Source organism: Amblyraja radiata, chromosome 32 (genome assembly GCF_010909765.2).
Source record: "Amblyraja radiata isolate CabotCenter1 chromosome 32, sAmbRad1.1.pri, whole genome shotgun sequence".
Lineage (NCBI taxonomy): Eukaryota > Metazoa > Chordata > Chondrichthyes > Rajiformes > Rajidae > Amblyraja > Amblyraja radiata.
In genome coordinates, this window is record NC_045987.1 from 5,269,086 (window position 1) to 5,282,049 (window position 12,964).

Sequence of the window (12,964 nt, forward strand, 5' to 3'; positions counted from 1 at the left end):
AAAAAAAGTGTCCCGATTGCAAAGCTATGTCGCGCAATTACACAAAAGTTGCGTAAGAAAGATCTGCAGGTGCTGGTTTTAACCGAAGATAGACACAAAAAGCTGGAGTAACTCAGCGGGACAGGCAGCATCTCTGGAGAGAAGGAATGGGTGATGAATCGGGTCAGAGACCCTCCTTCAAATAAACGTCGCTCCGTGTGCATTAAAGCCACGGCACGGTGGCGCAGCGGTAGAGTTGCTGCCTCACCGCACCAGAGACCCGGGTTCGATCCCGACTACGGCTGCTGTCTGTACAGAGTTTGTGCGTTCTCCCCGTGATCAGCGTGAGTTTTCCTTCGGGTGCTCCGGTTTCCTCCCACACTCCGAAGACATACAGGTATGTAAATTAATTGGCTTCTGTAAATTTTAATATGTGTGTAGGATAGTGCTAGTGTGCGGGGTGTTTGCTGGTCGGTGTGAGCTCGGCGGGTCGAAGAGCCTGTTTACATGCTGTATCTCTATAGTGTAAAGATGCCACCTGACCTGCTGAACATTTCCACAGTTTCTGTTTATATATCAGTGACTTTATAAAGTGTTTGTCGGCATTGGCCAAGGTAACCACTCAGAAAATCTGTTGGAGCTAAGTACAACTTTGTAACTGTACTGATGGCGGAGTGCATTCCCTAGTGATATCATAAATGCTTTATGCTTCTGTGTTGCCCTGATCTCAGATTGATTGTCTACTATCAGCATAACTCCCCTCTGAGAGTGGGGCCTCTGAATACATCTCCTGTGTCTTGTCTTTACTCCTGCAACTTGTGAGAAAGTCCAGGTTAGGTTTTGTATAAAATACTCTATCTGATTCATTCATTGTCCTGATGAGGTGAAGATGAGGTGACAAAGTGCAAACTGCATAATAAATTGCTTTTACTATGCACTGTACGATAATATTTTTTAGCTTAGTTCAGAGATACTGCGTGGAAACGGGCCCTTCTGCTCACCTTGTCCACGCCGACCAGCGATCACCCGTACGCCCGTTCTATCCCACACACTAGGGACAGTTTACAGAAGCCAAGTAACCTACAAACCTGCACATCTGGAGTGTGGGAGGAAACCGGAGATCCCGGAGAAAACCCATGCGGTCACGGGGAGAAGGTACAAACTCCGTACAGACATCACCAGTAGGCAGGATCGGCTTGTACTCGCTAGAATTTAGAAGATTGAGGGGGGATCTTATAGAAACTTACAAAATTCTTAAGGGGTTGGACAGGCTAGTTGCAGGAAGATTGTTCCCGATGTTGGGGAATTCCAGAACAAGGGGTCACAGTTTAAGGATAAGGAGGAAATCTTTTAGGACCGAGATGAGGAAAACATTTTTCACACAGAGAGTGGTGAATCTGTGGAATTCTCTGCCACAGAAGGTAGTTGAGGCCAGTTCATTGGCTATATTTAAGAGGGAGTTAGATGTGGCCCTTGTGGCTAAAGGGATCAGGGGGTATGGAGAGAAGGCAGGTACAGGATACTGAGTTGGATGATCAGTCATGATCATATTGAATGGCGGTGCAGGCTCGAAGGGCCGAATGGCCTACTCCTGCACCTATTTTCTATGTTTCTATGAACCCGGCTCTCTGGCGTTGTAAGGCAGCAATTCTACCGCTGCGCCACTGTGCCACACTTACATACAGTTTGAATATGGGTAGTCCAAATTAAAATTAGCCATTAGTTTTAATTTAGTTTAGTTTAGTTTGGAGATATACCTGGAAACAGGCCCTTCAGCCCACCATATCCGTGCCGACCAGCGGTCACCCCACACATTAACACTGCCCTACACACACTAGGGACAATTTTACATTCATACCATGCAAATTATCTTGCAAACATACACGTCTTTGGAGTGTGGGAGGAAACCAGAGATCCCGGACCAAAACCCACGCAGGTCACAGGGAGAACGTACAAATTCTAATTCCAATACAAATCAGGATCGAACCCGGGTTAGTGGCGCTACAAGGCGGCAACTCTACCACTGTGCCGCCCTTACAAACATTCTGAATATGGGTTGTCAAAAATTAAAATTAACCATTAATTTTTCGAATTACAATATAATTTTCTTGAAGGAAAATCAAATGTAGTTGCGCAGCTTCTCTGAGGGAGGAAGACAGCTAAACGGCTCAAAGAACACTTTGATGTTGCTGGTTTGCCACAGAGCATTCACTAATGTTTCTCCTATCCTTATTTATAACTGTTCTCAAGGAAAACTATTCATGTTCCAGGAGATGGAATCCAGAAGCATTTCAGACCAACACTTAGCATGTTGGTGGGGTATGTGTGGGAACATAAGCTGGGAGCAGACATCCAGAAGCCGTACGGTTAAGTCATGTTTGAAGTGCAAGTAGTAGAATGAAGATGAAGTGTTTTGAAGTCAGATTGAATAAAGTCTATCCAGCTCGCACTATTAGTTCTGTCAATGAATCAGACGTGGGTGGATGAGTTTCATCTCGCTCCTACTGTGAGGTCAAACTTCCATGTAGTTTAGTTTAGTTTAGAAATACAGAGCGGAAACAGGCCCTTCGGCCCACTGAACTTCTGCCGACTTCCAGCCGCTGGCTGGTCAAACCTGCCGCCTGAGACTATGCGAGGTTAAGTCAGGTGAAAGCACAGCGCGCCAAATATAACAAATGGGAAATGTGAAATGCTGATTGCCAGGAAAATGATGACAACTTCCTTTATTGTCTGATAGCTGAACAAAAATGAAGTGCAGCGTGAGTGTGTGTATATTATTATTATTATCATTACATATACAGATATATAAACCTAATATATATATATACCCAAAATATATAGGTATATATATGTATGATTATATATTATAATAATAATAATAATAATAATAATAGATAGATTATTATATAATAATACTAATATTATATATATATGGGCCTGTTTCAATGCTGGATCTCTGTATATCGCTGTATACACACACACACACATATACACACACACATATACACACATACACACACACATATACACATGTACACATACACACACACACACACACACACACACACACACATATACACATGTACACATACACACACACACACACACCCGCACATACACACTCACACACACATATATATTCACACACACACATATACACACACACATATACACACATACACACACACATATACACACATACACACACACATACACACACACACACACACACACACACACACACACACACACACACACACACACACACACACACATATATATTCACACACACACACACAGTCTGGAGAAGGGTCTCGACCAGAAATGTTACCCATTCCTTCTTTCCAGAGATGCTGCCTGTCCCGCTGAGTTACTCCAGCATTTTGTGTCTACCACACACATACTGTATATATATGTATGTAAACACAAAATGCTGGAGTAACTCAGCGGGACAGGCAGCATCTCTGGAGAGGAATGGGCGATGTTTCGGGTCGAGACCCTTCTTCCGACTTTATATATATATATGTATATATATATATATATGTATGTATGTATTTGTGTGTGTGTGTGTGTGTGTGTGTGTGTGTGTGTGTGTGTGTGTGTGTGTGTGTGTGTGTGTGTGCGCGTGTGTGTGTGTGTGCTGCTGACTGGATAGCAAGCAACGAGAGCAGTTAACTGTACCTCGGTACTAAACCGAAACTGATATAGAGACACAGCGCGGAAACAGGCCCTTCGGCCCACCAAGTCCATGCCGACCACCGATCCCCCGCTCACTAACACTATCCCACACACACTAGGGACAATTTACAATTTTACCAAGCCAATTACGTCTTTGGAGTGTGGGAGGAATCCGGAGCACCTGGAGAAAACCCACGCAGGTCATTAGCCATTAGGTTTAGTTTAGTTTAGTTTAGTTTATAGATATACCGCAGAAACAGGCCCTTCAGCCCACCGAGTCCGTGCCGACCAGCAATCCCCACCCATTTACACTGTCCTACACACACTAGGGACAATTTTACATTTTACAATCCTACACGTCTTTGGAGTGTGGGAGGAAACTAGAGATCTCGGACAAAACCCACGCAGGTCACGGGGAGAATGTACAAACTCCGTATAGACAGCACCCGTTGTCAGGGTTGAACCCGGGTCTCTGTCGCTGCAAGGCTGCAACTCTACTGCTGCGCCAGTGAAAAGATCTCTGGGTGGGTGATCTGAAATCTCATTGCCGATGTCTTTATTTGCCTGTAATGTGCCAAGCCAGCTGAACACAGACCAAAAAACTCCATAAAGTCCTGATTAACTCTTCTTGGCACTGGTTCCCTTGTAGAACAAGGTAAATGTGCCAGGTATGCAATTGGTATAAGATTTATTCCAGGGATGTTGTGGGTGGTATATAGGCTGGGCTTGGGTCTGTAGTTGAGTGGGTCTTTGGAATGTTTCCAGATGAGCTGATTGTCAATCATGCTATTACAATTATCTTTGTAGAATGTGAACTTGCTGTTGGTAGCCCTTGCAGAGGAAGAAAAATACCACGTGTGCAATTACTTTCCTGCCCCTCATCCCCCAGTACCGTATTCCTTCAGGACCATGAGCGGAGAAATGCTTTTAGCTCCGTTCCCTGTGAGGAGATCCTGGAGGAACGTTCCTTATCTCTCCCCCTCCCGAACAGGGTCAATAGTGAGATCTTTTCCCTCTGCATATCTCATCAGGAAGGTCGAATATGATCTGACATGTTTCCCCATTTGGGTGTAAATGCGTTCATTTAATACTGAAAGTTAATGGATTTCATTATTTTGTCATTTTAATTTAAAGCAAAATTAGCCTCTGATTGCCTTGAGAATACATAGCCTTGGCTCACACGCTATTTATATCTCATCATTACTTACATTCATGAAGGGTTTTATTACTATGTGAGCTCTCCCCATGGATATGTTGAATCATTCCCGTGTTGAATACATGTCCTGCATTTCTAGAGAGTTTGTCTGTTAATTCAATTCAAAGCTGGAAATAGCTGCTGATTTCTATTTAGCAGCACTTTGAGGGCCACGCTGTGCCCCTGCAAAGCACACATTCGCATGCCAACCTACTTCCTCAGAAGGCTTTAGGAAGTCCGACATGTCTACATCAACTTCTGCAGATGCGCCGTTGAAAGCATTTTATCGGGATGCGACGCAGCTTGGTTTGGGAACAGCCCCGCCCGCGACCGCAAGAAATTGTAGCGAAATGTGGGCGCAGCCCAGACCATCGCACACACCAACCTCCCTTCCACTGACTGCCTCGGCAAGGCCAGCAGCATAATCAAGGACGAGTCGCACCCTGGCCACTCCCTCTTCTCCCCCACTCTCATCGGGGAAAAAAGGTATAGAAGTGTGAAAACGCACACCTCCAGATTCAGGGACAGTTTAGACAATAGACAATAGGTGCAGGAGTAGGCCATTCGGCCATTCGAGCCAGCACCTCCATTCAATTTGATCATGGCTGATCATCCCCAATCAGTACCCCGTTCCTGCCTTCTCCCCTTATCCCCTGACTCTGCTATCTTTAAGAGCCTTATCATGCCATTCTATCCAGAGAACCGGCCTCCACTGCCCTCTGAGGCAGAGAATTCCACATACTCACAACTCCCTGTGTGAAAAAATGTTTCCTCATCTCCGTTCTAAATGGCTTACCACTTATTCTTAAACTGTGGCCCCTGGTTCCGGACTACCCCAACATATTTCCTGCCTCCAGCGTGTCCAAACCCTTAATAATCTTATATGATTCAATAAGATACCCTCTCATCCTTCTAAACTCCAGAGTATACAAAACCAGCCTCTCCATTCTCTCAGCATATGACAGTCCCGCCATCCTGGGAATTAACCTTGTAAACCTACGCTGCACTCCCTCAAAAGCAAGAATGTTTCTTCCCAGCTGTTATCAGGCAACTGAACTGTTCTATCAACAATTAGGGAATGGTCAAGTTGATGAAGCTACTATCTGACTCACTGGAGACCCTCGGACTATCTTTAATTGGACTATTGTACTTTGTCTTGCAATAAACAGTATTCCCTTTATCATGTATCTGTACACTGTGGATAGCTTGATTAGAATAATGTATGGTCTTTCCGCTGACTGGTTAGCTCGCAACAAAAGCTTTTCTCGTGACTATAAACTAAATTAAAGTCAACTAAAACCAAACTAAACTAAGAACTCAGATTGAAGAAGGATCCTTCTCTCCAGAGATGCTGTCTGACGTGCTGAGTTACTCCAGCATTTTGTGTCTATCTAAGAACCCTACCACCGTGTCAACAAATGTAATCTTTGTAGAGGTTGGGATGGTGTGGAAACAAGGAACTGCAGATGCTAGTTTACCAAGAAAAGACACAAAATGCTGGAGTAACTCAAAGGCTCAAACAGCATTGATGGAGTAAATGTTTAGGTGACATTTCAGACCCAGACCCGAAACACCACCTAACCATGTTCTTTAGTGATGCTGACTGACCCATTGTATTACTCCAGCATTTAGTGCCTATCCTTGGGATGGCGTAGGTGATTTTTCAAGCTTGGAAACACCTTGCCAATCCATCCATCCAAGATCTTGATTGATATCCAGAAGTCCCTGGAAAAATATGCATGCACGAGCTAAGATTTTCATCAAATTTAAGCATGATGGTTTGACAAAATAATGGTTTTGGCTAATTGGCTTGGTAAAATTGTAAGTTGTCCCTAGTGTGTGTGTGTGTGTGTGTGTGTGTGTAGGATAGTGTAAGTGTGCGGGTATCGCTGGCTGGCGATGCCTCGGTGGACCGATGGGCCTGTTTCCGCGCTGTATCTCTAAACTAAACCAAACTAAGCTAAGACTAATCTTCTGAGCACTCACTACCCAGACCTGCATCGTATAATGGCCACTCCAGAGCACACCCAAGACCTATTGCATCAGTTTTTGGAGAAACATAGAAACATAGAAACATAGAAAATAGGTGCAGGAGTAGGCCATTCGGCCCTTCGAGCCTGCACCGCCATTCAATATGATCATGGCTGACCTTCCAACTCCGTATCCTGTACCTGCCTTCTCTCCATACCCCCTGATCCCTTTAGCCCCAAGGGCCACATCTAACTCCCTCTTAAATATAGCCAATGAACTGGCCTCAACTACCTTCTGTGGCAGAGAATTCCAGAGATTCACCACTCTCTGTGTGAAAAATGTTTTTCGTATCTCGGTCCTAAAAGATTTCCCCCTTATCCTTAAACTGTGACCCCTTGTCCTGTACTTCCCCAACATCGGGAACAATCTTCCTGCATCTAGCCTGTCCAACCCCTTAAGAATTTTGTAAGTTTTGTAAGAGAGGGGAGGAGAGCAGGGAGAACGTAGAAAATATACATGTGCATAGACCACAACGCATGTAACCTGCCTCTTCGCTATGGTGATGACAAAGAAACCGAAGAGACTGGATTAAATTTATGCACACTGTACTGGGTATAGCGAGTCTCAGAGCAATTAAGAAAAGCAGAGTATGACAAAGATCACAAAATAAATGTACTAATCCGTATTGCAGGCAGAAAAGCTGAATTTAATTTATGGCCCTGCATTGTAAATCATCACATTATCCTAAATCCCTTCCATAGGGCTTTCTCTGGCAATTGTACAAAAAACTGTTCTAGTACAGGCAGAGCGTTTTATATGAGGCCGCCATAAGTGGAGTCATAAATCTGTGAATTGTTACCACGTAGGGAGGTTACCATGCAGGTAACAAGAATTCACATCAGAAATTGTGACATTGACCCTCACAGAACCAAACTGCCTTTTTATTAGTCAGTTTGGTTTAGTGGGAGGCGCGGCTGCGCAGCGGTAGATTTGCTGCCTTACAGCGCCAGAGACCCAGGTTTCAGTAAAATTGTAAATTGTCACTAGTTTGTAGGATAGTGTTGATGTGCGGGGATCGCTGGTCAGTGCAGACTCGGTGGGCCGAAGGGCCTGTTTCCGCGCTGTATATGAGTTGGATGATCAGCCATGATCATATTGAATGGCGGTGCAGGCTCGAAGGGCCGAAAATTGGATAGTTATATGGATGGGAAAGGAATGGAGGGTTATGGTCTGAGCGCAGGTATATGGGACTAGGGGAGATTATGTGTTCGGCACGGACTAGAAGGGTCGAGATGGCCTGTTTCCGTGCTGTAATTGTTATATGGTTATATGGTATATGGCCTACTCCTGCACCTATTTTCTATGTTTCTATGTTTCTATCTCTGCACTAAACTAAACTAAACTAAAATAGCCACATTGGCAAGTACTGGATGCGGTGGGCCGAAGGGCCTGTTTCCATGCTATATCTCTAAAGTCTAATGTTATGTCTAGTTTATTGTCGTGTGCTAAGCAGTCAGCGGAAAGACAATACGTCCTAAAGATTTTGTTTTACTCATGGTGTAAGATTTCAAGAAAGAAATTCAAGCATTTTCTGACTGTGGTGGTGCCATGCCTTCACCCCGAGCTCAGGAGGTGGTATGTGAATTGGAGGGGATTGATGGAGATATATTTCCAAGCATCTGCTACCCATCATCTTTGATGTTGGGAGAGTCCACCAACAAAGAGTTGGCAATTTGCTGACCTGTGACAAGAGCCGACAATGCCAAAATACAGCAGTGAGGACAGACACAAAATGCTGGAGTAACTCAGCGGGACAGGCAGCGTCTCTGGAGAAAAGGAATAGGTGATGTTTCGGGTCCAGACCCTTCTTCAGACTCCCAAAACCGAAAACGTCACCCGATTCCTTCTCTCCAGAGAGGCTGCCTGACCCGATGAGTTACTCCAGCATTTTGTGTCTGTCTTCGGTGTAAACCTGCATCTGCAGTTCCTTCCTGCACATAACACGGCAGCGTTGGACGTTCAAACTGCTTAGCAACATGACAATCAGGCAAACTGCTCTACGTAGCATCACACATTTTTGCAAACAGACACATTCAGAAAAGCGATTGTGATATCGCATTGGGTTGTCTGGAAGTCTTATCAGCTGACATGCTCATCTGCAAAAAGGGTAGACACAAAAAGCTGGAGTAACTCAGCGCGTCAGGCAAGGTCTCTGGAGGAAAGGAATAGGTGATGTTTTGGGTCGAGACCCTTCTTCAGACTAAAAGGGTGTTCAATCTTTGAGCAAAGTAAATCAGCCTTTCTTTATAACAAGCCCAGCATGGGAGCAGGCAAAGTGTATCTGATGACAAAGAGATAGAAATACTGTATTCCGACCACAGCCCACAGCATGATTTATTAGGTTAGACTCCCTGCTAACCATATGCTCTCACTTGAATTTTATGTTCGGCAGGTTTTGATTATTTTTTAAAAGGATTGCAACCACACCAAAATTGAAAAATCTCAGACGTAGAATGTAAAGTATTCCACCACATTCCAAATCTCCCATGTCTCTTTTTTCTCTCTCTTAGGATTAGAGTTCATAGAGTCGTAGAGTGATACAGTGTGGAAACAGGCCCTTCAGCCCAACTTGGCCAACATCTCCCATCAACACTAGTCCCACCTGCCTGCGTTTGTCCTGCAGTAAATCCCTCTAAAACCTGTTCAATCCACATACCTGCCGCAGCGAGACTCCTGACGGGCACCCGAAAAAGGGACCACATCACCCCGATCCTGGCCTCTCTCCACTGGCTCCCTGTGCGGTTCCGTATACATTTCAAGACCCTCCTCTATGTCTACAAAGCCCTCAATGGGCTTGCCCCCTCCTACATTAAAAGTCTTCTCACCCACCACTCCACCTCCAGGTCCCTCAGATCAGCCAACTTGGGGCTGCTGAATATCCCGCGGTCTAGGCATAAGCTCAGGGGTGACCGTGCCTTTGCGGTTGCAGCCCCTAGACTGTGGAACAGCATCCCCCTTCCCATCAGAACTGCCCCCTCCATCGACTCCTTTAAGTCAAGACTAAAAACTTATCTATACTCCCAAGCCTTTCCTGATGTCCACTGAGCGAGGGCTATATGTATATATGTATGTAGTTCCTTCCTAAGCGGAGGAATACTAAGCGGAGGTTGGGCGATCGTTTCGCCGAACACCTCCGCTCAGTCCGCAATAACCTACCTGAACTCCCGGTGGCTCAGCACTTCAACTCCCCCTCCCATTTCCAATCCGACCTCGCTGTCCTGGGTCTCCTCCATTGCCAGAGTGAGCAACACCGGAAATTGGAGGAACAGCACCTCATATTCCGCCTGGGTTGCTTGCGTCCGGATGGCATGAACGTTGAATTCTCCCAGTTTTGCTAGCCCTTGCTGTCTCCTCCCCTTCCTTAACCCTCGAGCTGTCTCCTCCCATCCCCCCGCCCTCGGGCTCCTCCTCCTCCCTTTTTCCTTCCTTCTCCCCCCCACCCCCCATCAGTCTGAAGAAGGGTTTCGGCCCGAAACGTCGCCTATTTCCTTCGCTCCATAGATGCTGCTGCACCCGTTGAGTTTCTCCAGCATTTTTGTGTACCTATGCATGTAGTTTGTTTGTTTATACTATTCTTATAACAAATGTAAAGCACTTTGGCCAACTAGAGTTGTTTTTTAAATGCGCTATATAAATAAATGTGACTTAACAAAATGTTTCTTCAACGTTGCAATAGTACCACCCATCACCCTTTGTGTGAAAAATTAGCCCTCAGGTTTCCATTACATCTTTCCCCCTTCACCTTGGACCTATGTCCTCTGGTTCTCGATTCACCTACTCTGGGCAAGGGACTCTGTACATTTACCCGATCTATTACTCTCACGATGTTGTACACCTCTATAAGATCACCCCTCATCCTCCCGATTGGGTCACAATAAGCTTGCTATGATATCTCCTTACCAAGACATGCAGAAGTGACATGTACCAAGTACATGGTACAGAAGTTCCATGACATCGAGAAATGTCTCAGACATGCAATGAATTCTTTAAGAAGGAACTGCAGATGCTGGAAAATCGAAGGTAGACAAAAATGCTGGAGAAACTCAGCGGGTGAGGCAGCATCTATGGAGCGAAGGAAATAGGCAACGTTTTGTCCTGAAAAGTTGCCTATTTCCTTCGCTCCATAGATGCTGCCTTACCCGCTGAATTTCTCCAGCACTTTTGTCTACCTGCAATGAATTCTTCACTGCTCTATGAAGTGGAGCACAGTTTTCGTTAGCAGTTTGGTGAAATGGGCATATCATAGAAACATAGAAAACAGGTGCAGGAGTAGGCCATTCGGCCCTTCAAGCCAGCACCGCCATTCAATATGATCATGGCTGATCATCCAAAATCAGTACCCCGTTCCTGCTTTTTCCCCATATCCCTTGATTGCGTATCTGATGGACCTCCACAATCAAACCCTTCGTCATTAGGTCTCCGAATGTTGTGGATGAATTATGCCCTGCAGGTTATATAACGGTAACAATAATGGTCCAATACATGGGCATGTCCACATGTATAAGCTTTAGCATTCAAGGCAAACTTAATTTTACCATTTAAAGAAATATAGTAAGGCAAGACTCTGGCGGCGAAAACCTGAAAACAACTCAAAGGGTCTTACCTCACAAGATTTAATGCAGTGAATCGTTTTAGGGTGTGGGTGCCACGTATGTCCCGCCGTACAAACTATATTCTGTGAAAGGAATATCACATGATTACTGCCAATATTTTACTCAAAATATATCCTGCAACCAGAACAGTATCTTCAGTTTAGTTTAGTTTAGAAATACAGGCTATTCGTTTCCATTAGTGAGAGTATATTATACATGTTGATGAAAAGAGCTGTCTCTTTTTAAATCGTCTATGGGCAAAATGTTGGATGTGAGAATGAAATGAAAAAACACCAGTCATTGGGGAATAAATACATGGCTGCGAACTCACTCATAGCTGATCAATCATCACTTACAGATGATCTTATGTTGGGAATTTTGAACACTAAGGAATGCAAATAACCCAGTAGTCACGGGGTTCAGATCCAGAAGCAAACTTTTGCTTAACACTGAAGGTGTCCCAGAGGACATAGGTTCAAGGTGAAGGGGAAAAGATTTAATAGGAATCTGAGGGGTAACTTTTTCACTCAAAGAGTGGTGGGTGTATGGAACGAGCTGCCAGAGGTGGTAGTTGAGGCTGGGACAGTCCCACCGTTTAAGAAATAGTTAGACAGGTACATGGACGGGACAGGTTTGGAGGGATATGGACCAAACGCAGGCAGGTGGGACTAGAGTAGATGGAACACGTTGGCTGGTGTGGGCAAGTTGGGCCGTGGGGCCTGTTTCCACACTGTATCACTCTGTGTGACGTTTACTCATGCTTGCTATGTAATAAATAACACGCTGTGCTTTGTTTTCGATTGGGCTGTGTTGCGAGGAAAGAGAGTGATTAATACTTCACAAGACAACAAAATGTAGACGGCAACCTTCTTTGCCTACTTGCCTTAATGAAGGGGCTTCTAAATGTGTAGGAAGGAACAGCAGATGCTGGTTTACACAGAAGATAGACACAAAATGCTGGAGTAACTCAGCGGTGTCAGGCAGCGTCTGGAGAAAAGGAATAGGTGATGTTTCGGGTGGAGACGCTTCTTCAGACTGCAGAGGGGAGGAAGTTGTTCCTGAGTCTGGTGTTGCACACTTTCAAACTTCTGTACTTGAGAAAAGTATGGAGAAGGAACGACCAGGATGGGATAAGTCTTTAATTATGTTGGCTGCTTTTCCGAGGCATCACAGTGTAGATGGAACCAATGGTGGAAACTCTGGTCTGTGTCACGGACTGGGCTACATCTACTGGATGGCACGGTGGCGCAGCAGTAGAGCTTCTGCCTTACAGAGTGCCAGAGACCCGGGTTTGATCCTGGCAGTGGGTACTGTCTGTATGGAGTTTGTACATTCTCCCCGTGACCGCGTGGGTTTTCTCCGGGATGTACGGTTTCCTCCCACACTCCAAAGACATCCAGGATTGTAGGTTAATTGGCTTGGTTTATTCCTTCTGCAGTTGTACAGAGCCCTAGTGAGACCACACCTGGAGTATTGTGTGCAGTTTTGG

General features: G+C 45.1%; 1 protein-coding gene across 2 annotated transcripts in view; it reads right to left on the reverse strand.

Annotated features, from left to right (window-relative positions):
• The window catches only part of pappa (pappalysin 1), a 248,804-nt gene that overhangs the window by 55,843 nt on the left and 179,997 nt on the right, over window positions 1-12,964 (reverse strand). For both annotated transcript variants that reach the window (XM_033049105.1, XM_033049104.1), the window contains exon 20: window positions 11,487-11,558. In XM_033049105.1, the coding sequence (XP_032904996.1) occupies window positions 11,487-11,558 (72 nt within the window). The remainder of the gene's footprint in view (window positions 1-11,486; window positions 11,559-12,964) is intronic.